Here is a 24,333-nt window from a genome sequence, read left to right as displayed (position 1 = left end):
TGGCGGGCATTTGAGCAAGCTCTTCTCTGATTGGTCCGGTGCCGTTCGTGTTGGCCAATCAGAGACGTGCTCTGCAGTTCATGTCGGAAGTGTGCTGTCCTAGTTCAGTGCCATTAATTCCTGGAATAGTACCAAACTAAATGTCAGACCGCTTGAAAGCCATGTTGAAGGTTCATCCCGTTTTATAGCCCAACACTTGAGCACTGTCACCGTCTACCTCCACAACCTCCAGCTACGAAACTAAGCGTCAAATTTCACAAAAACACGATTTTGAAAGTTTGCTCAAAGTAAACATTAACCAGGTAGTCGGTGTGTTGTCATTTTAGAACTATGGAGGGATGCTACAGCAGGTGGTTCTTTACATTAATTGGCACCAACCGCTTCAAGGTGGACCAACCAGTGCTGGAGACAAATGGAGACGAGATGCTGCGCATCATATGGGAGTTCATCAAAGAGAAGGTAATGGAAGTAGTATTAAACAATAGTACGTGTTGAGTTCCTTCATTTGTGTGTTCTCGCGTTGGTATAGCTCGTGACGACCACTAGTTAGCAGTGTTGACTTGCGTTGTGACGACTTTTCCCTTTGTGACAAGTTTTCCTTAGTTAAGGATAAAAGTTTTTTTGTTCCAGTTGACTGAAGACCAACAGGCCTTGGGACTGCCGCGACAGTGCACTAACACGTTTTAATATTTGAAAATATATTTTAAATGATTTAAAGCAGGTTCGCTGCGAATTTACGCAATTTGACTGTCCGTCAGTCAAATTACTGCAGGTGCTCGGGCATTTCTCTGTCACTCCCTGCTGACCATTACACAGAATGCAGCTTTTAGCCAATAACTCAACGCTGAAGCACTTCCACCTTGTTACCAGCAGGTGTCGACATTGTCCCCAAATACTTTTAGCACCCTCTCATCTAAAAGTTGATTCTAATGTGCTCCATTGCAAGAGTTTTAAAAAAAAGGATTAAACATTCCACCCTTGAAAAGATAATAATGATTAGCATTTATTGGTAATGAGATGAATTGGCTTATATTGTGCAGGTATATCTAATGTTGGGTCCAGTGTATACATGAGGTCTACGTTGCATTACATTTGACCTGAATCGACTCACCAGTTCTTTCATTATGAGACGTTCCCCACTATATTAGGTTGCATAAGAAGCTTCTAATTAAGCAGCAGTGTAGTGTTAGGGCGACTATAGTGCATGTCAGTGTCTAATTACAGGCCAGCTGTGCAACATAATGCGCAGCATCATGCAACTGCGTGTACTGTACTGTTTCTCTTCACATCATTGAAGCATTGTGAAAATGTACTATTGGTATTATTAGGGAGACACTGAAAGGTCCAATATAAAAGAAAACATCATTTGAAGTGAAGAGTGAATGTCAAAATTCACTCTTTCACAAAAAAAAAGGTGCGTCTCTTTCAAAAACGACCATATGTTTTTAAAAACACAGATGAGACAACAAATGAGGTGATTTCAGTGTGTAGTTTGACATTACAAGTGTTTATTACTGATGGTGGTGTTTGATATGACTCAACATTGACTTTAATTGTCTAATTTATCCTTAACTGCGTATCACTTTAACATAGCAATACGTTTATGCACTTAAATATGACGTTATTTTTGTTATGGCTTTACCTGAAATGCTTTTGACTTAATTTTTGTAAAATACGTTTTTTTTTCTAATATTCTAACACATTTTTTGCTTGTTATATTGATTAGTGATCCCTAGCTCTATCGAGGTTCACCTTTCGCAGAGTCACCATTCCGCAGATTTTTTTTTGTGCTTTTTTTTTTTTTTTTTTTAAATTACAGGGTATGAAAGTTGTAACAGGCTGAGTGAGCCTGGCCCTTTAAAAAGAATTGCATTTTGGGAAGTTGAGTGTCTCTCTTCCCACTCTTGTCTGTCTGCACCGCCCATTGTTTTCTGTGTCCTGACTGGCTGTAGGCTGTTAAAATCAATCAGTCTCCTTTTGTGCTGCCCTGCCGTATCGCCTGTGTGATCGCAAGCTTGCTTGCTAGCTTGTAAATGAATCTTGAATGAGGAGCTCTGCAACAGAAGGAGTGCTGCAGCAGTATGTTTTAACAAGGATACAAAAACGCTACAGTACAGCAAAACGGCGCCAGGACGAAAAGGCACGGTCACAGGAGTGAAATACGCGACTGACATCATTTCTTGTGTCCTGTATGTCGATCGTTCAAATTCAAACGAAGGTTTGAACGTTTTTTTGAGTGTTTTAACAAGAGAGAAATGTGAGAAAATGTTATTGCCTGTCTGAGAAAAGTGTATAAAGTGTATGGTGAGGTGTTTTACAGCCTTAAGACATAGATAATCATTGTAAAAAAAAAAAAAAAAAAAAATTTAAAAATGAAGTTGGCTACTTATTTCACTTATTGCGGGCTATTTTGGGAACATATCCTCCGTGATAAACGAGAGAACACTGTATTGTTAAATGATTAAAATATTATTCTTGCATAATTATTAAATTTTTCTCAACTTTATTCTCTAAAATACAATATTGTAAAAAAAATATATATCTTTATTTAAAAAATGTATTCTAGCAATAACCTTTCTCTTAGAAATGAATACTTTCCCATGACATTAGTCTGTTAAACTTGTCTTAATATTTTAATGCCATTGTCAAAATTGAAAAATGACTACATTTAGTATATAATTTTTTCCTAGTAGTAGTACAACTCAACTCTTGGAAAATGTAGAAATATAAGTGTTAATATAATAATAATAATAAATAAAATACATAAAAAATACTAAATATAAATAAAAAATATGTGCCCTGCAAATGGCTGGCGACCAGTCCAGGGTATACCCTGCCTCCCGCCCTAAGTCAGCTGGGATAGGCTCCAGCACACCCCCGCGACCCTAATTAGAATAAGCGGCATGGATGGATGGATAAATAAAAAAATCTATACTCACACAATTGTGATAGTCTTTTTCCCTCTTCTGCCACAATTTTTTGGACTTTCCTAACTTTTTTTCTCAAACGTGCCCATGATAAAGATGAGCAAGGCATCACCGCACGGCCTTTAAATGGATGACCTCATTTAAAGTCTTCTGAGATGACTCGCAATATTCCTTATCAGCAAAAGAAAAAAAAAAAAGTTTCCAAATACTGGTGGAAACATAAAGAAATCACATTCTCACCCGTACCAATGCCATAACAAAACCAAAATTAAACACCCATCCCAAATAATGACATTACAGACAAGCCACATTGATTTTTCATTTTAAACTAGAATTTTTTTCTTTATTATTAAATAATCCATGGTCAATTCCCGTGACGTTTTAGTCTGATAATGCTCAACTAGTCGACCATTCTTTTGCTTTCACTTGTGTGTATATCAAAAAAGCTGACTGACCTGCATGGCAGGACAGGGGGCGTCCACTTCCCCAAAACAGAATCATGAGGAGCAGGCAGGACCATCATCTTCAGTTCACTTTCAATTCACACGTTTTTTTGTAGTTTTTTTTAAACATATACAGAATGTACATTTGGAATAGACTTTCCACTTGAATTGAACTGAAAGTGAAGTGAAAAAAAAACAAACCCCAAGCCTGTTGAAACTCCAAACAAGCACTAAAGAAGAAAAAAAGCTCCTCAATTTGCACTTAAAATGTGTCACATGTCCAACCTTACAGTCTGGTTTCCTCCAGCTTACTGAAGACGGGGTTCCTTTAAAAAAGGAAAAAAGAAACCTTCCTCAACGAAAGCTCGCTTCATGTTCGCTCAATAGCACTCAAAGTTTAAAAAAAAAATTGTTTTTTTTTTTTAAAGTATAGCAACGACACAGGTTAGAATATTAAGGTGAAGCTAAACTCACATGATGTTTTGGAGACAAACAGTGCATGTAAGAATGATGTTCAGTAAGTGCACAGGAAGCTAAAGAATACTGTATGTAGTGACTATGGATCAACCATGGCGTGTGTGTGTGTGTGTGTGTGTGTGTGTGTGTGTGTGTGTGTGTGTATATTTACTGTACTGCAGTGACTACATAGCCTAATTGACCTTTCCAGTCCAAAAATATACGCTTGTGATTGACAGGAAATCACATCAATGGCCTCTTCTTGTTGTTCGTTATGAATCCACGCATACAACAAACAGCTTCGACAGTCTGCACCTCGTGCTTCTCCTTTCCGTCAAGAGTCAAGTCACTCTTTCTAGTCCGGTCGATTGATTCCCAGCAGGGTGCGCAACTAACTCAGGGCGTGGCGTAGGCGCTGGTGTCCTTGCCAAAGTTGTAATACTCCTCCATGTCCTCCATGTTGGCCGTGGTCAGCTTGGTGAGGTTCTGGGAGCCGCTATTGTCCATGTTGTCAGGCGACGTGAAGCCAAAGTTCTGGCTTTCATACTCCCCCTGGTTCTCCATTTCTGGCAGCACCTCTGCATAATGATGGCGGGGGAGGGGGAAAACGCTGGGATTAAAAGTCTTGTCCACATTATTAGGTAGACCTGCAGATTCTTCTGAGTCAATATGGTTTAGCCAATCAGCTCTGGACACAAATATTAGGGTTATGGTTTACCTGATGTAGCCCGCAGAGTGGCGGTTACCAATATTGCTATGAAATTTACTTCCATAACAACATCCACAGTGGAGCCTCGGACTGGCTGAATGACGCCCACATGACTGAAATCAAAACCGAAACTTGCCATTGCTCGCACGTATACTTGTGACACTGGCCGGAGACGTTTCACGCTGCTTAGTGATAATGACGAAGTCGGCAATACACGTGTTGTAGTTGGCCGACATAGATAGGGTTCCCCTGGATTTTTCCTCCAATAGAATCAGATTGGGGCGCATTGTTTACTGCAAAATATTAATACGCGGGGACGTGAAAAATTTGAATGGCAGTGTGAAAACCCTCTTAAAAGTCGCACAAAAACTCAGAAGCCAAGCCATCATCTTGCAGGACATCTGCGTATGAAATGAAACTGATCTTGCCAGAGACTTCCGCTCAATAGTGAATGTAGCGTTTTGCTTTTTCTTTGGCTTCATTTGCGTGATTACCAGAGAGGGAAAAAGTGATGGTAACCATAGAATAGGAAATGTAACAAACGGTGGTACGCAGGTTTCCAGTAGATACCAGTTGTTGGTGCTATCATTTCTACTGTAAGCATCTGGTTGTTTTCATGTCACACATCTGTCCTTCTCAACAGCCTTTTTATTCTCAACTAGAGAAGCACTCTGAGAGCGCAGACCTCCGCCAAGCGCCATAGTTCCCCCAGTCTTTTATATTTTGTAGAACCTGTTGGAAACTTGTCCTGTTCTTTTTACACTTATAGGTCAGTTAAGAATGTTAAAATTTGTGGCGTCCACTGTCTTTAAACACAACTTCAATGTGAGTTCAGGGTTAACACAATTTATAGTTGTTTTTTTTTTGTTGTTTTGTTTTTTTAAAAAACATCTGTAGGACAGTAAAGTTTGACTTAAAACATTGCACGCACAGTTAAAACGATGGCGACAACTTGATTTTGGAAGAAATGATTCGTATTTCCATGATTTCCTACTGAACTATAATAGAAACAACTGGATAGACAAAAGCTTATTATCACAAAACATCCAAATATGACCTTAGATGATAAAACATGAGTTATGTATAGGCAGGAGTTTTAGCAGCCCGACCTTGTCCTTCAGGCGACACGTCCATCCCGTGTTTGACCTTCATGTGCCTGCTGAGGTTGCCCTTCAGGTTGAACTTGCTGGTGCAGTAGGGGCACTTGAAGGGCTTACTGCCAGCGTGCAGATGCATGTGGCCCAGCAGGTTGTACATTCTGTTGAAGGATTTGCCACACACCTGGAAACAACACCAGCGGACATTACTATCAACTGCGTGTCTGCTGAAGTGTGACACCGATGCATGACATCTCACACTCACCTTGCATTTGAAGGGCTTGACGGGCAGGTGGACGATCATGTGGGTCTTGAGCGTCTGTTTCTGGATGAAGCTCTTAAAGCAGACATGACACTGGAAGGGCCGCACGCTGTTGTGGATGAGCATGTGCCTCTTGAGGTTGGCTGACAGCGTGAACTCACGCGAGCACACTTCACACTTGTGGCCTTTCATACCCTGCAGTGTGCAAAAACCCACAAAAGAAACAATTATATACATCCATCCATCTTCTTTCACTTGTCCGGGGTCGGATCAAGGGGGCAGCAGCCGAAGCAGAGGAGCCCAGACTTCCCTCTCTCCAGCTCTTCCCAGCATATCCCGAGGTGTTCCCAGACCAGTTGAGAGACATAGTCTCTCCAACGTGTCCTGGGTCTTCCCAGAGGCTTCCTACCGGTCGGACGTGCCCTGAACACCTCCCCAGGGAGGCGTCCGGGAGGCATCCTGACCAGATGACCGAGCCACCTCATCTGACTCCTCTCACTGTGGAGCAGTGGTTCTACTCCGAGTTTCTCCCGGATGACTGTGCTTCTCACCTTATCTCTAAGGGAGAGCCCATACAGTGTATATATTTCTGAAATTAATCCTTCGGCTTTTAACATTCAAGGGTCAAATAATGAGGTAAACACCTGTCAAATAATTCATAGGCAAAATGGAGTTCACTACTTGGCTGCAACCAGTAGAGTCCAAAGTCCAAAACGTGACATCGCCTGCAAATCTTACTAATAAAGTCAGATTGCATGATGTCAGTAAATCCTGTGAGATTTCAATTTGGAAAGTGTCCAACATTTTGGGGGAAAGCACACCTCTAAAGTTGCACAAAAGCAAGACAAGGTGAGCTCTCATCCTGCATGATGTCAACAATTCCCTTGAGATTTCAGAAAAACCTCCCAAGAACTTAATTTGGAAAACACCCAACTTTTTCTTCTAAAGTTGAAGAAAAGTATAACCACGCATGATGTCGGCATACCGCATGAGACTTAAGCAAATCCTGCAATATTTCAGCTAATCTTGTCTTCAGCTTGCTGAGCATCTAAAAGGTTGAATTCCACGTAAACCAACTAGACTAGCCCAATAGGGAACATGAAAAGTCGAAAGTTCCGCCCCATAGTTACCTTATGTGTGAGCGAGTGCTGACGTAGGTGGTGCAGTTGCACAAACTCCAATCCACACTGCGAGCATGTGTAAGGTCTGGGGCTCTGATGCTTCAGCAGGTGGTTCTGGAGCTGACTGCGGTAGGCGAAGGACTTGTTGCACTCGGTGCACTGGAAGGTGTGAGGCCCCTGGTGGCTGGCCTGGTGGCGCTTGAGGTGGGCGTAGGTGGGGAACTCCAGGCCGCACTGCGAGCACACGTGGCAGCGGCCGCGCTCGTGCTTGACCTCGTGCGCCCGCAGCTCGCTGGGGTAGGCGAAGCCGCGGCGGCAGAAGCGGCAGCTATAGGGCTTGACGTCTGTGTGCTGCAGCATGTGGCGCTTCAGGTGGCTGGTCTGCGTGAAGCCCTTCTTGCACACGGTGCACTTGTGTGGCCTGGTGCCCTGGTGGGTCAACAGGTGGGTTTGGAGATGACTGGGCTGCTTGAAGAGCTTGCCGCAGTGGGGGCACGCGTGCGGTTTGATTCCGTTGTGGCCCAAGATATGCGTGACCAGGTTGTACTTGGACGTATAAGACTTGTCGCACATGCGGCACTTCCAGCGTTTCAGACCATCCCCCACGTCCACGCAGTAGGACTCGTCAATTTGGATGTTGATGTCTAGTCGGTCCACCCTGCGGCCGCCGTGTCTTCTAGGGGGCTGCGGCGGCTGAGGCGGCTGCTGCTGCTGCTGCTGGTGCTGCTGTCCACTCCCACTCCCATCCGTCCACATCATGTTCTGGTTACCGTCTTCGTACTCGCCCCCCATGGCCATTTCCCCCGAATCGTAGCTGCCTACTTCGCTGGTTTGGAAGTAGCTGCTGATGGCTTCATCTTGTTGGCTGGGCTTCATCATGTTGTTCCCCTGATGATTGACTTCCTCCTCACCCTCACGGACACCTCGACCATGACCCCCCAGGGGGCGCTGGCCCTGCAGTCCTCTGTGCTCTCCTCCTCTGTGGGCCACCTGAGCGGGAGGAGGGTGCACATGTGTGGGGGCTTGTTGCTGGTTGGAGGCCTCCCGCTCACACTCTGCACAGTTCTTGTTGGTCCCTCTGAGGGTGGCCGGGTCTACTTGAATCAAGCCCCCCCTGGGAGCCATATTGTTGAGCATGTGGACACAGGAGCTCATGACAGAGTTCACCCCTTCCCCTTTGATGTGACACACGGTCCCGTCAACCCCTTGAGGGACATGGCGATCGGGCAGCACCATCTTCACATCGGGGTGCTGAGGGGGCCCCTGCTGCCACCTCCTCTGACTGCAGCTCGGTTGCATCTGTCCGTCTTCAGCTAAGTTGTCCCCGAGGTAATCTCCGTTGGCGCCGATAAGCTGGTCCGCGTACTCGTAGTCCACTCCGTCTACTGGCGGTGCGGGCGACTCTTTGGGTTCACCTGTGTAGAAGCCGTTGGGTGCAATGGTAGCGCCGAAGACTTCATTCTGGGAGATGAGACCTAGCACGGCGGCCTGGGCCAAGGACAGCACGACTACTGGATCTGTTTGTGTGCCTGTGTCCACCAGCCTGGCCATTACCTTGGGCTCACATCTACCCAGGCGCCGGCTCGCCTCCTCCTGGAGATGCAAAAGACAAAGAGGTATGCACTTCAGTAAATAATTCACCTGTAGAGCTAAAACAGACTAATCCACAAACTGTCCATCAGCTCAGAAATATATCTTTTTTTACTGTAATCCTACAGTTATTGTACCTACATTGAGGAAAAAAGTTTTGTCTTTACCAATATTTTTCAGTGAAAGAGGGGTCGTCTTATATTCACTGTCTCTGCACCTTTTATTAATGGCTTCCTCTTTGGCACGTGCACCAGCCCCGCTACAATATACACGGAAATGAGTTCTTCTGTAATCCTTCTAGCAGACAATCGGCCATCAAAACAATACCTGCCATCTCATTAGTTGCAACTCTAAATCCAGCCAACAGACACAAGAACCATGAAACATGCCATCCCTCGCCCGTGCTCGCCATGTGGACCATGGTGAGGATGGGGACTAGGTGGCGTGTTGATCTGCACAAACACACATGCATCCAAGTGTGGAAGGGGGTGATGACAGAGCGAGATTAAGACACAATAATGGAATAGACAGAAGAAGAGGAGATGGAGAGGAGTGGTGGAAGCAGACAGGAAAGAAAATGAAAGGTAGAGCGGAAGGGAGATAAGGAGAGAGAAGGGGGAGGGGAAAAGAAGAAGAAGAAGAGGAGTGTCAGGCTACAGGAGGAAGAAAGATATGTGGAGACAGAGGGAGAACGAACATGACAAAAAGACACAGCTGGAAGAAGAAATAACTCAACAAATGTGAACACCGAGTCAGGAACCGTGGAAAAATAGCAGCAGCAAACTAGTAATTAGCACCTCGGCCAGTAAACTCACCACACTTCTCCTGCTGTGAGGCTTCAGGTGCTTTAAGGACCTCATCCTTCGGAGCCGAGTGCCAAGTGAGACAAGGCTCGCTCTTATTTATACGCTGGGCATGGAAGGAGGCGGGGCTAACAGTCTGATCCTTTTTTCAGAACAAATAAATGTGTCTGGGGCATTATTTATTGTCCTAATGCCTCAAAAATAAATAGACTCCTATCTGTTTATTCTCTTTCCATTGCTTCTTGAGGTGCAGTTTCCGATCATCCATCATGCATCAGAGGAGAGAGAGAGAGCGAGCGCAGACCGAAGCACAAATGGGAGAGCAAGAGAGACGGTTGGCAGGTGACTGACATGTGGATGAGCGAATGACTGATGACTGTGAGAGAGGCCGGGGAAGAATACTGGAGGAAGACATTGAGGGGTGTGGGAGGGTGGGAGGAGCGGAGAAGAAAGATGATGAGGGCTAAAGATGAAGACTCTCTCCTGGCATCGCACAAAAAAACATACAGCGCCAGTGAGGCTTCAAAGAAACCAGCTGTAAATAGAAAGTAAATGCACAAGCTGGACACTTCATTAGGTACAGCGGTGCATGACAAAAAAAGTGATGTCATGACGTCGTCGTCGGATATGCATAGTTGGCAGGGAAGCATTTGCATGTAACACTAACAGATACTGTAGGAGAGAGGAATAAGCATTATTGGAGACAAAAAGGGAGTTTAAAAAAAAAGAAAAGCTAAACAAATATGCTTAGAACTGCAAATGAACTTTGTTCTGTCGCCGCTGTCATTTTTTGTAAGACCTGGTTAAGTGAAATTGGCCCATGGGAGGACCCTCAAGATCAGTTCCATCACAGATAGTAGTAGAAGTAAAGCAGGCCAACGCCTCAAAGAGTCCATTAAAACATCTCTCTTTACTGCCTGTGGATATTCTCATTCATCCGGGTCAATCGATCGCAACTGGGCTGGTCAGGTTGTCTTGGAAGACGTTTCACCTGTCATTCGAGCGGGCTTCATCAGTTCATGCTCAGTGACTAGATAGGACAGCTTTAGTCTAGCCTGCTCGAATGAGAGGCGAAACGTCTTCTACGACAACTTTAACATTCCAGTTGCCATCAATTCAATGCCCCGAAAATCTCTCTTTACTGTTTAGCAGACACTTTAATCGCATGACGTCTTTGCTGAGTAGGCACGTTAGTGTCACATTCCTGATCTCATAAAAATGTGTGTACAACGAATGAATTTGGCGTTCCTATCACCTATACAACTTCTAAGTTCTATTTTTCATGCAAACGTCAAACATACCTTGACCTTTAATCCACCTTGTTGACAAACAGTGAAACCTAATAAGACGTCAGTAGTAGGATGTTTACTGTGTTATACTCTGTGATGAATTGAGGCACGGCCAAATACTGCAGAAGCCAATTATTGGAGAAACATGGTCACCTCTTTAGATTATTATTACAGCGTTTTTAGGATGAGAAGTCCACTCTCCTTTGAAGAAAATACATTTAATAATAATCATCATGTGTTATCAATTAGCAGGGAGTGAGATCAGCTGGTATAGATGCAATCACATATATTGACTGCAAATTTATTTATGAGGAGTGCAAGGCAAAGGTATAAGGGGGAGGTTTGGACAATTCCAAGGGTGCTCTGGCCAGTGGGTAATTATTAAAAAATAAAAAAGGAGGGGCCCAACATGATTTTTTTTCTTTCTTCACAGGGCCAGGAATTCCCGGCTGCAACCCTGCTATTGATCTGAAAAAGGAACCATAAAATCACCTTCATGTAGACAAAAACATATTTTACTTTTTCAAGAAAACATATCTCACTCATGAAGCTTTCAGAGGACGAGACGCCTGTGAGAGTACATCGTCTGATGGAGCTCTGGCAGGGCTACGTCTGTGAAATACTGTATTTCCTTCCAGACAGCAGCAGCGGGACTCCGAATGAGAGAGCAACCTGGTGTCTTCCACCACAGAGAAAGGCTGCTCATCTAGTACAATTAATTCAATTTTTTCAGGTTATTTGCTTAGCCTTCTGACTGTCATACACACATACGGGCGAGTGTTGACTGTTTGTTGCTGTTTGACTGACTGTTACTTCACCGTGAGCCTCGAAAACTCACCATATTGTTTGTTCTTCAAATACCATCATAAAGCTTTTTAACATGTACCCCGGTGCAATGTTTTTCGTGGCATATGTTGCAGGATACAAACTTTACATCACTCTCACAAATGGCATATAAGTTCCACACAGCAGACATGTTTGTTTTGGGTTGCGGCCACACGCCTGCGCGGTGTGAAGAAAAGGGGCAAGGGGACACTACCCAAGACATTAGAGCAGGACACCACACTGCACACAGTTCTCTGCAAGCTGCAATAGTATGAGCCACAAGTCATCGCTTTTTTGTAATCAGCACTTGCACGAAAATGTGTTCGATACTGATCGGTGGTTGACCAGAGAATCCCTATCAATTAGTAATTAAAAAAAAAAAAAAATTAATTACTGTTCTCAGAATCTAAAATAGTTACAAATAATAGCAACATTTTAAAAAATGCTAAATAATCATACATTATGTTGTACCACTCAGCGTTTATAGCGTTAGTTCTCAAAATCAGTGACCTCTGACCTTTTCCTTGCGCTGCTCATATAAAAAAATATATGCATGCTCACCTGAAGCTGTGTTGTTTGATATTTCATATTGTACTTCAAAAGAAGATCTTCATGTATTTGACAAAGTCCCTTTTCTTGCATTGTTCACATGCCTGAGAAGTCCCATTTGCGCTCTTAGCCACTTGTTGAATGTATGCAAAAACAAACCAACTCCCCTACGACACTCATTTCTACGTGGAGCAGGTGATTAAAGGGTTAAATAGGACGCCAGATATGCATCGATATTAAACTAATCAACATTGTCTTGTCAATAAACGTCACATGGGGGTGCAGTAAACAACAGGATAGAGAGAACATGGAGGAAAAGGAGAGAGAGAGAGAGAGAGAGAGAGAGCGAGCGAGCGAGGGGGCTGCAGAGGACAAAATGGGGGCATAATAGAGGAAGCAGGGAAGAAAAAAAAGAACAGATGATTGCACGGAATGAAAGAGGGATTGAAGGAGGGAGGGATGGGAGAGAGAGGCTGCAGTGGGGGAAGGAAGGATGGAGAGGACGAGAAAGAGGGGAAAAGGAGACTGAGGAAGAAGGGGAAAGAAAAGGGTAACGCGTGATAGAAAAGAAGAGCAAGAGAGGAGGTGAAAAAATGGGGAGAGTAGGGAGCAGAAAGAGGGGGAGGGGATGGGAGTTGGAGAGAGAAAAAAACAGAAAGAGGAAGGAGGGAGAAAAAAAACGGTAGAGCAAGCAAGGGAGGGATAAAGAGAGCACAAAGCCAAGCCTGACAAAAACATGGCGGTAGTGAGGGGAATGGAACCAAATCTAAAGAACATTGTTGCTGCTCTTTTCTTCACACCAAGTACATTAACGAGTGTCACCTGTCATCACAGGCTTGACTCTGCATCCAGGCACATTGTGATGTGTTCAAAGACCTGAACAAGCCAAAACGTTAGCAACACCTGCACACTCTAATGACATCCAATAAAGAACAACAAAGACAAGAATATTCAGTTTACGGATCCATCGACATCAACATACTTCATTCCAATGCATGGAACCTACTGGCTCCCCACGCTACACGTTTCTGCAGGCAAAAATTAGATACCATTTCTCCCACGTGGATAGAAATGACCAAAATAAACACGAGATTCCACAGTCTCCGCTTTGCTGCAGCACCCTGTTGTCTTGCTGCAGCGCCCTGTTGTCTTGCTGCCCTCAGTCTCCTCTTAGATAAAATGTATCTCCTCAGTAAAGTAAACAGCAAACCCTTGTTCATCTCCATTGTTTGTTTAGCATGTCTGTTTCTGACCGATGCATTCAATGAAGCTTGGTCTTTGCAGTTTCTGGGAAGCTATTTTGAACCAAGCACAGCAAAGCCGAGCTGGGACTGTAAGTCCAAAAAGTGTCCAAAAGGTATTACTACTATGGACAGTACCTACTATTCTGTTCACTGTCCACTCCAGTCCTATACTGCATGTGGTAGAAATGCTAAACTAAACCAACAACTGAAGTAATAGAGGAGTAAACCACCCACTGTTTTTAGCAGTATTCATCTGGATCCAGAAGTTGACAGTTTCTTCCCTACACGTGTTAGTAAATATAAATATTTTTTGCGTTATCTTGCTAACACGCATGCATAAAACCATAAATAACTATAATTAGTTTCAACATAATGTGAGTAGTGGCTGAACAAGTGCGAAGCAACACAATAAAACAAAATGTCTACAGCCTGAGCGAGTGTTGCCACTGATACCTGAGCACACGAGAAAAACAGACAGTGTGAGAGAACAGGTAGGGATGCTGGTGACAACCGTGGTAACACACTCACATGAGCTAAAATTACATTGAAGAGGGCGCAAATTGGGCCAAGTGAGCAGAGGCTGGAGAAGGCTGAATGAGGTTTGCGACTGATTACTCTCTAAAGGCTTCGTTATGCTCCAGCGTCCAGCGTGCCGGCGTAAGCTGCCCCTGGAAACCCTCCGACCAAGCTTGACGTACACCTCCAATAAATTCTAGCATTGTGTCAACGGCGACACAGTACATAACTTTTGTTTTTTCCCTCCCGCGAAAGCACCATTTTTTAATCCGCCAAAACAAGAGTCCTCTACCTCGACTCGTCCGGGGTCGCACAGCCCACCTTTGCGAACGTCTTCTCCTCCAGTTTCGGTGCAAAATGTACAAATACATTCACAATAAAAGTGACTCGTAAAAAAAATAATAATAATAATAAAATAGTAATAAATAAATAAATAAACATATATATAGATATATATTGCAGTTAAGTGGTTCCAAATTCTACCGGGATAAATTTCCGCAAAGTAGGATTCAATATTAATAATCGAAAATGTGTTTAATGACTTTCCAAATGCAGGTTTTGACATTATTAAAGCCCTATAGACATGAAATAACACCCCCATTATCTTTGACGCTCAAATTATTTTTTGTTTACATCACATTGCGTATCTCTGCAGGGACATAACACATTGACATAACACAACACACCATTGGCAAACTTTCTCTAAAAAGTAAAAAAAAACACAAGACGGTCGACCATGGAAAATCGTGCCAACGTGACATTAAGTCAATTCACATTTCTCCTACTAATATGCTGCATTGTAGCCAACCTAGCTAGTGCTTTCGGCTAATGCATTGCTAATTCCTTAACGGACGCGCTAGCTAGGCGGCTAATGTGCAACCTGTTGTAGCTATCACTGCCAGTAAAACACATCATACGCCTCTCGACATGATTGAATGTTATTATTGTTGTGAAGATGTCACTTTCTTTGTGTGCGTTCATGGCTGTGCTTGTTTGCACCTGATTGCCGGTGTCACCCGTAAGTGTTCTAGACCTGAATTGCTTGCAGTCACTTGTCTTTCCAGTCTTACGGTTGATCTGTCAGTTTCAGTAAGTAAATACATATTTTTTTACAAGATCTATTCTACGAATATTAGAATAATGCTATGGGGTTTCATTCCAGGGCTAAATGGTCTTTCATTTTCCAGTTGGTTGTGTGACATGCTAGCAATCAAAAAGCCTACTTTAGAGCCATTTTTAGAGCTGTAATTATAATACCGGGAAACCGTGACATTTTTGGCCAAGGTTATCATTCCGTCAGACTCTCCTCTCATACCGGCCCATGCCTAAACAGCAATATGAGAAAAATATTTTATTAAGTGAGTACTTTCATTTTGTTATTGTTTTTCTTTTGCAAACTTTTTTTGGTGTCATGAGCACTTTAAAAGTCCCCATTGTTTCCCATTGTGTCAGGAAGCTGAACAGCTAGTCAACAAGAGTTGCAACAATACTGCCCCTAATGTTTCGGCATAGAACTGCAAGTCATGTGCTCATCCCACTCCGAAGAGCGAAACAGGACGAGAGGCCTGCCGTAGTGACCACGCTGTAGCATAACGACGCCTTAAACCGGAACTCATTCATCCTCCTAATGAACTGAACGTAGTACAGTGTTCCCTCGTTTATCGCGGGGGAAAGGTTCCCCAAATAGCCCGCAATAAGTGAAATCCGCGAAGTAGCCAACTATATTTTTGTACAATCATTAAAAATGTTTTAAAGTGATAGTTTGGATTTTTTGACATGAAGTTGTATGACATCCCCATCAGCAGTGGACTATATCAACAGTGACTTACCCCATTTGGTCCCGTGAGTCCAGTTCTGGTCGGATTTCCGTGACGAGGAACGTAGTTCTACTTAGTTGCTGGGTCATTTCAGTCAAGAGTTTGGTTTCTCAAAACAATATGCGTTCAAAAGTGTAGTACACTGCATCATAAAACTGCCTCCTGAAAAAATCAGACCTCACAAATCGCTCAGCGTTATATTTGTCTCCCGTTGTGTCCCTGCACACTGTCGCCTCTCCATTCGTGTGAATGTGATGAAGACGCATCTTCTTCCGCTATGGAACACACGTAAACAAGATTGCTGCGGCGCTCCATCGCGGATGAAGATGCGTAAAGATCCATCAACTATCCCTTGAAGACTGTAAAACCCCTCCCCATAGACTTTATACACTTTTCTCAGACAGGCATTAACATTTTATCACATTTCTCTCTTCATTAAACACGCCAAGTTCAAATTTCGTTAGAATTTTAATGATCAACTAACGAGATTGGACACAAGAAATTAAGTGACTTTCACTCCTCTGATCGTGGCTTGTCCTGGCGCCGTTAGGCTGTAGCGTTTTTGTATCCTTGTTAAAACATATTCCTCCTCCTCGTCCTCCATGAACCAAAGATTCATTTACAGTATCCCGGGCGCCCTACAGCCGCATAACGCTAGCTGCTAGCAATCATACAACGGGAAACAGGCAGTCCTGCATGAAGGAGATTGGCTTTAGACCACTGTCACTCAATGAGAATGCAGAACACAATTGGCGGGTTCTCCCTTAGCCTATCAGGAGTGTTGTGGCTCTATATTTACTGAGACAAACTGGACAAGTCTGGACACGTCTTCAACTCTCACATGAGTATACAACACCATACTACAACAATAGTAAATACAATAACACACACATGCAACGGAGCACCGATAGATCACTCTAATACACCACAGCGACGCAGAACTCATGCGCGGTCATATGCTGTTAAAAAAACATGCAAAATTTCACTTAAAAATCTGCAAAAGAGCGAATCCGCGAAAGGTGAACCGCGATGTGGTGAGGAAACGCTGTAATGCACAATAACAACCGTAGCACGTTCAACGCCGCTAATCTTTTGACTTCAGAGGACTGACAGTTCAGCAAATAACCTTGTTAGCACGTTGGTTTCGCCACTGAGCTGCTTTTGTAGAGCTCTTTGACAGTGGTTAGCCTGTTACACTGCTGTTGATTAGCCGGTAAGCTTGTTAGCTGGTTGTTTAACTTTTTGGCAGGTGGATCCTTCGCTTGTTATCTGCCTGTTCACAAAAATACAAGAAGTTGACCGTTATTCTGCTGTTGGTTAACTGGCAAGCTTGTTGGCAGGTTGTTGAGCCAATCAGGTGACTTTCTTCAAATGCTAAATAGTGGTTACCCTGTTAGCAGACTGTTCTTTAGCTTGTAAGACTGTTAAATGGTGGTTAGCATGTTAGCTAGCATACCCGTGGTTAACTGGGAAGAATTTACAGATTGTTGTTAAACTTATCATGTTGGTCTGTAGCCTGCTAACTGTAGCATGCTAACTGTTTAGCTTGAGAGACTGTTAGTTGGTACTTTAGCCTGTTAATCTGCTGCTACATTTGTTATTCGATGGTGGCTAGCCTCTTGGTCTACTTGTTGTTAGCTGGTACGTTTGTTAGTTGTTTAACTTGTCCATAGCTTGTTAGCAAACTGTTGTTCAGACTGGTAGACTGCTGGTTGACCTCTACGCCTGCTGTTAGCAAGTAAGCTTGTTAGCTGGTTGGTTAGTTTATAGTTTGTTTGTTAGCCTGTTATTGGACTCTGTTATTTCTGTTTAGCTTGTAAGACTATTAGATGGTGGTTAGCCTATCAATTAGTGCCTAAGCTAATTACCTGGTTTCTTCTTCTTCTTAACTGGCTGTTTTAACTTACAAGATTGTTAGCTGGTAGCGGTTATATATTATTATTATACCTATAGATTCAGTCTGTTAGCTGAGTGCATTTTCAGACTAAGAGCTTCTCATAGGATACCTTCTTGACACACACTCACATAGACTATCACTATAACTTTTCGGGTTGTCCGCCTTAGTCCTCCGACTGCCACGCAGACACGGTGTCCCGCATTTTGGCTACATTAGCCTCTGCTCGACCAAAATGCCGCACCAAACTAAAGCTTTTAAAAGACGCCACCCCGATGAGATATTTTTCGTGGCATGTTTTGCAGGGTGCAAAACTTACCAGTCTCACAACACAAAGTCCCACACAGCAGACATGTTTGTTTTGGGCTTTGTGAAGGGAAAGTGGGCGGGAGACAGTCGCTATAGGCTGGATGCAGCAATGGGGGCGCAGCTGATCGGCCGAAGGTGATTGGCGTTAGAAAGCAAGTATCGGCATATGCCGATACCGCGCTTTTTCATGGAAGCAAAGAACACTACAAATTTATGGCAACACCTGAAAGCACATCAAAGAGGCATGTCCTTATGTTGACAGTGTTACTAATTCAAGTTCCTTATTTTTAATTTGGTAGTCTTCTGCGTCTTTGTGTTGAACCACATTTTGGGTATTATAACACTTTATGTTCATTTACAGTATATATTTATCCAGTGTATATCAATGATCTTATTTCATGTATCGGATACCGGCTTTTTCAGCCCCCGATATCGGTATCGGCATCAGCCCCAAAAATCCCATATCGGTCGGGCTCTATTAATAACTGCAATGGTCAAATGAGCTAAACTACCACTACCTTATTTTATATTGAACTACTAGGCTGAAGATGACGAGCAATTCTGTATTCATGCTGCAGCCCTTATGGCATTTAAACTGGTTCCACCGCACATACAAAATAGTAGAAGGTGTTTCAACGGCTGGAACCCAGAGGCCCGACACATCACGCTTTCTGCTTCCAGAATCATCAGCCTCTTTTCTTTCTTTTTTTTTTTTTAACCCTGCCTGCAGCAGAGCAGAGCAGAGCACTGCAATGTGCTGACACCATCATCAGCTATTTTAAACCTCTTAGCATAGCTACATTCACACATGCTGATAATAAATATACATAAACATGTCGTTCTCCCTCACTCATTTGCCCGTTTGCATATTTCTTCATTTGAATGCCTTGGCACGGTTGGCGACTGGATGCTGGCAATATGGGCCTCTATTATTAGCATCAAGTTGCTTCCTGATTGAGCCTCTTTCAGACAGAGATCACACAAAGTCACATCAGCGCCGTAGCAGAAGTTACGACATTTATCCGCCTGTGCCTTTTACACAGAACCCAGCAGAAATTGCCAAAAACGGTGTTTGCCTTAACACACAGACACGGCAACCCACAATCAAATAACTTATCTTGTATATACTTGTCGGACAGCAACAATTGCTTTCAACACAACACGGCGGGAGAAGTGACTGTTGACATCCTTGGCACTGCTTGGCAGAATACCCTTACGCACAGGCGTTGTCTGGCTTTGTCCAAAATCGAATCAACCAATGCGCAACGACAATCGTTTACATCCCCCATATGATACGTGCTTGGCATACTTGGGACGCCGGGTGACTTGGTACTATATAGTAGTACCTCGCAGGACCTGATAGTGCTGGCTTTTCCTACCTCTTGCTATCCTTTTGGCCCTGGAAAAGGCACAGCACAATCAAATAACTGCAAATAAATGGTGGTAAACTAGAAGACAAGGACGCCACTTTTGGACCTTGTTGAGGTTTCAAGTACTGCTACACAAAATGTAAACATGCCACAAAGGCGTATACATTAAAGGTGTCGATTGTACCTACTTAGCACAGCACTATTAGTCTTCCTGGGCTGGAGTTCCAAGTGTGCTTTTGCTCATTAGTCAAGCAGTTTTGTCACTGTAACATTTGAGCATACACAACTACAGTAGAAATGACTCAAATAAACCCACATGCTAACATTAGCTCTGGACACAGCCCTATTATACTCCACAGTCTCTTCTCTGCTGCACTTTGCCCTCAAGTCTCCCCCATTGTCGCCGTTGTTTGCATGTATCTGACCGATGCATTCAATGCTGTATGGTCTTCACAGCATCTACCAGTACGATTTTGAAATAGTGTGCATAATTATTGGTCTGCGATGTTACTTTTAATACTTTTCTAGGCCCCAAAACAGTACAAGTATGTTGCCAAGCTGTCAAAGTCAATTGTCAAGTACGCAAAATGTTATGGTACCACCCCAGTCACAAGTCATAGTTTGCCTAAAAGCAAAATATTGTGATTTTTAAATGAAAAATATACAGAAAAAATCAACCGATTTTACAATAAGAACTGAAGATGAGAAACGTATACGGGACAGGACGGGCCTGTGTGTCTAGCATCCCCGTGTAGGGATGGGCAGAGCTGGGCTAGTGTGGCCTGGTCGCCCCGGTTGAGCTCCAGCATGCGGCTGCCTTGTCCTCCACCCGGCCCCCGCCTCTATCGACGCCATCGGTTAATGGCATGGCCGAACGTAAAAAACAAAACAAAACAGGCGACGTTTTGGAAATAGTTGGTAACCTACATGGCGAAATAAACGAAAAGACTGCGGAAGAAGAGGATGATGTGGTGGTCAGCCCCCCGGGGGTGGAATGGAACCAAGTTACGGATGAAACAAACACTTGTAACCTAGCATAAACACGAGCGCTAAAGACAGATAGACACGTAAACATGGCTGCTCACCTGATTCCAAAACGGGTTTATGGTGGCGACGAGACGGAGAAAGGAGAAACAGTTGGAAACGACGGCGGCCGTTGTGTGAAGGCAGGATGGAGGGAGGGAGTGAGGGAGGGAAGAAAGGAAGAGAGGATCTGACGTGAATGAATAAACAAGCGAGCTACTCCTCTAAACACCCTTAAATGAGCATGCTAGCCGCCATATTCTACAGCATTAACATAACACATGTATTATTAGTCATTTCAAACATGCTGTCACTGTATCATGACTGCAACATAAGACATTCTTACTGTAGCTTCATGTTTTAGGTTAAAAAGGCGTTAAATCGGTGATGTTTACCATTTGACGTTACATGCGCCAATAGGTGGCGCCATTTTGTTCGTGTGGAGTTCCAGTGTTGTTCGAGTGACTATATTTGCATACATTAACATAAAATTACACCATAATATTCTAGCAAGAGTCATTTGTATTCAATAAGAAGCTCAGTGCAGCTTTTTTTTCTTTTTAGTTTGAACCAACTTAATTAAGACATACAGGCTGCCAAATACTGATTGATTTTTCTTGTATTAGCATTTTAATGTGACTGTATGCAGCGGATTCCTCCAGCGGGCTAGCGGGCGCCAACATTCGAACGTACTGCAAGCATTATATCCCGCCTTTTCCTGCTTTTCGTACATAAGCTACGCCATCATAACACATGCACACGCACTAATTATGTTTGTTGTCAGCTAATGATGGCAATTTGGCAAAGTTTAGCTACTACTGTTATAACTGAACGTATAGCCTATGGTAAAATAAATTTGTTATAATATCCTTACCAACCAACCGTTCTAGCCACTTAATTAGCTCACTAAGTAGAATGCTCACTTTCTAGATACGGTAGTTTTAATGTTTTGTATGGCAGTTTTGATTTTTAAAAGGCAATAATAGGACTTATCTACAAGTTTATTAGTCTATTTTTAAATTGCTCTACAGACCTACTGTACATAGCTATCTCAAGTAGCTGTCTACTCTGCTAACAAGATAGCTAAATAGCATGCTAGCTTGGTACATACAGTTGTTGGCTACACTTACTTGTAAAATATAGTAAAATAGTACTAGTACAGCTATCTACCGCCCAGTAGTTTGCTATATTTTACACTTAAATACAGTACAATAAAACTAATGGTAAAATAGCAGCATTATTGATTTTTAATCTACCTATCTAGCCAGCTAAAGAACTAGCTAACTATCTAGATCGAGTAGTTTGCTCTACTTACTTTTACACATATACACATATATATGTAACATATAAAGTAAATTATAGTGAAGTATAGTATAGTAAATTGTGTTTATGAATCTATTTATATATGTATTTACCTCTATAGCACATACAGTACAGTATTTATCTAAGTGGCTATCGAGCTAACTTACTCGTAGTCAGCGCTTCTTACTGTTAAAAATATAAAACGTTTCATTAAGCTGTGGCTTAAAATCATATCACATATTATTAAATTACTCAAACATTTATTAACATTATCAGCATCATTATTGCAGTAACTTTGAGTGGACAGTGCATGTAGTCAATTGGCCCAAGCCGACACTAGAGGTCGCCAAAGCTCCATATTTAGAGTATACTGTCTCAGTTGAGCGTGATTATCATATCGCTGCATTACTTCTACGTTACTTTTGATTTACTTTAACCAAAACAACTGCGTAATTCTGAAGTATGATATTTCAATTTAATACACTGATGCCTTTCAAACAAGTCAACAATGCCAAAACAACAGATTACATGTCATACTCATCTAAATAGACCCTATCTTCCTTTGGTCTTTTGTAATTTTTCACATAACCCAACTTTATCTATCCTTTTTATAGATGTATACCTCATCTGCTCATTATTCTGCTATCCTTCACGTTAGTAAGCTACTACAAGTAAACAGGAGGGTGTACGTCCATCCATCCAAACAATAAGTGCGCTATACCTCCAGACGAAAGCACTGAGCAGTTAACATCTGGTTCTGAGAAGGATGAGAAAGATGTTGCGTAACAGCAAATGAGAAACAGACATAGTGTGAGGGGAAGGAGGGAGGATTAGCGGCAGCAGCAGTGGGCCCCTCTGCTTGCACAAACCTGTTGTGTCATCGAGTATGTTTTTTTAAAAAGAAAGAAAGAAAGAAAAAGCACACATAGCAGACGGTATGAGCACGTGCACGCCTAGCATACTGTACTAGGAAGATTTGCTCTCATATGTTTATCATGCTTGACTAGTTCCACATAGCAAGTAGGGCTATAGCCATCAACCGTAGCTACCTCGGCATGCTACAAATACATCAAAAAAAGAAAATGTTGCTTGAAATTTGTATGATATTTTGTTTTTGGCAGCCATATTGCTATTTATGTTTTATTATGTCATTTTATAATGAATAATTGCTCTCATACTTATCATGTTCGACTATTTCCAAATAGCTAGGGGATGCTACAAACTGATGAAAAAGTAAAAACTGCTTAAAAGAATCCTCGCCACATCACGGTTCAAATATCGCAGCTTCACTCTGTAATATTTTTTCAAAAATATATTAATAAGTCATGCTGTTTCGTGGTTGAATGCAGCCTATTGGTTGAAAAAGAAGGTATGCCTATTTAAGCAAATTTGACTTATTTTTTGCCTACATGTCGTATGGCTTTCCCATAGAAAAATGGCAAAATAAAGTAAAATACAAATATAAGACTTGGTGACTGATTGAAATTGTGATATGCAGTATTCTACACTGGTCACTGGGTGTCAGTAGGTGATACATACTTGTACAAGCAACAGACTGACAGACACCAGGCAGACTTTATTGCAGATTTGAAATATCTCACAACAGGCACAATAATAATAACATAAAAAGGCATAATAATAATCGGAACATTAACACGGGCTAATGTTGCGGCCGTAAACTAAAAGTCAACTCTGAACTCCCGATGTCACTTCCTGTCCAAACGTCCGAAACACATTTATTGCAACACACACGAGCACAAGTTCTATTTATGTCTTAAATGGCTTATTTTCTCTGATTATATCCACTATATTGGGTAATATGAGTGTAAAGCTGACTGTATGAGTGTCATGTTATGTCCAGAGTGCTCGAATAATGTCAAAACCCATATTTACAAGGTCGTAAACTGCCTTTCTATGCTGTAACTACAATACAATTCCATTAATAAATAAGGAATCCTACTTCACAGAAATCCACTTATCACAAGTTGGATCTGGAACCAATTAATCGCGATAAACACTGGATTACTGTATAGCTTGCAAACGTAGCTAGCTAACAAATGAAAGTGTGAATACTGCACAGAAAATCCTGGCATTTTATGATTTTTATGGCCAAATATTTGTTAATTTTGCAACTTTTAGATTTAGACTTAGACAGACATTATTGTTCCACAAGATAAAATTGCTTGTTTACTCCAATATGAATACAATATAATAAAATAAAAAGAATATAAGATAAAACAAGATTTGCATATTTACAAATGGTGTGTAAAATGTAAGCAGGTGAGGTACTGTGGTGATGGATGGCGTGTGGAATGAATGAAAGTCCTGTCGTGTTCACTGTGGGAACGGAACTGGAGGAGTTTGTTAGAGAATGAGCTTTTAGCAGTTAGTATAGCTAATAGCAGTAGCTAGCTACTGTATGTGACGAACACATAAAACCCCAAATGCTGCTTGAAAAATTTTTATCATCTTGTCACCATATCATTGTTATTTTTATCAATTTGAACATATAGTTCGTTCTATCATGAATATTTGCTCTAATACGCTTATGTCTGACTATAGCCGAATAGTATAGCTAGCAACTGTAGCTAGCTACTAACGGATGTCAGACACAAATGAAAAAGCGGAAAGAATTCTGGCATTTTATGATTTTTATGTGCCTTTAATTGCTATTTCACTATAATTAAGCAGTATATACAGCTAGCTGCTGTAATTATATCGTTAACTAGTTAGTTACTAAGCTAATCAGCTAAATAGAAAGATGGATAAATAGCATTTATCCATAGC

General features: G+C 42.3%; 1 protein-coding gene across 6 annotated transcripts; it reads right to left on the bottom strand.

Annotated features, from left to right (window-relative positions):
• Positions 1-932: 932 nt before the first annotated feature.
• On the bottom strand, positions 933-20,695 carry znf710b (zinc finger protein 710b). Of its 6 annotated transcripts, XM_054771012.1 has the most exons (6): positions 11,240-12,056; positions 9,421-11,165; positions 7,025-8,608; positions 5,898-6,089; positions 5,645-5,816; positions 933-4,404 (listed from the first exon to the last, which is right to left on the bottom strand). In XM_054771012.1, exons 2-6 carry the CDS (start codon positions 9,463-9,465, stop codon positions 4,223-4,225), a joined length of 2,175 nt encoding a protein of 724 aa, XP_054626987.1. In that variant the 5' UTR covers positions 9,466-11,165; positions 11,240-12,056; the 3' UTR covers positions 933-4,222. The 6 variants fall into 6 exon arrangements, with proteins under 6 accessions (XP_054626987.1, XP_054626988.1, XP_054626990.1 ...); XM_054771013.1 differs by lacking the exons at positions 9,421-11,165; positions 11,240-12,056 and adding an exon at positions 20,640-20,695; XM_054771015.1 differs by lacking the exons at positions 9,421-11,165; positions 11,240-12,056 and adding an exon at positions 15,661-20,306.
• Positions 20,696-24,333: the final 3,638 nt, after the last annotated feature.

Source organism: Dunckerocampus dactyliophorus, chromosome 3 (assembly GCF_027744805.1).
Source record: "Dunckerocampus dactyliophorus isolate RoL2022-P2 chromosome 3, RoL_Ddac_1.1, whole genome shotgun sequence".
In the NCBI taxonomy this organism is placed as follows: Eukaryota; Metazoa; Chordata; class Actinopteri; order Syngnathiformes; family Syngnathidae; genus Dunckerocampus; species Dunckerocampus dactyliophorus.
This window is presented reverse-complemented; position numbering and strand designations above follow the sequence as displayed.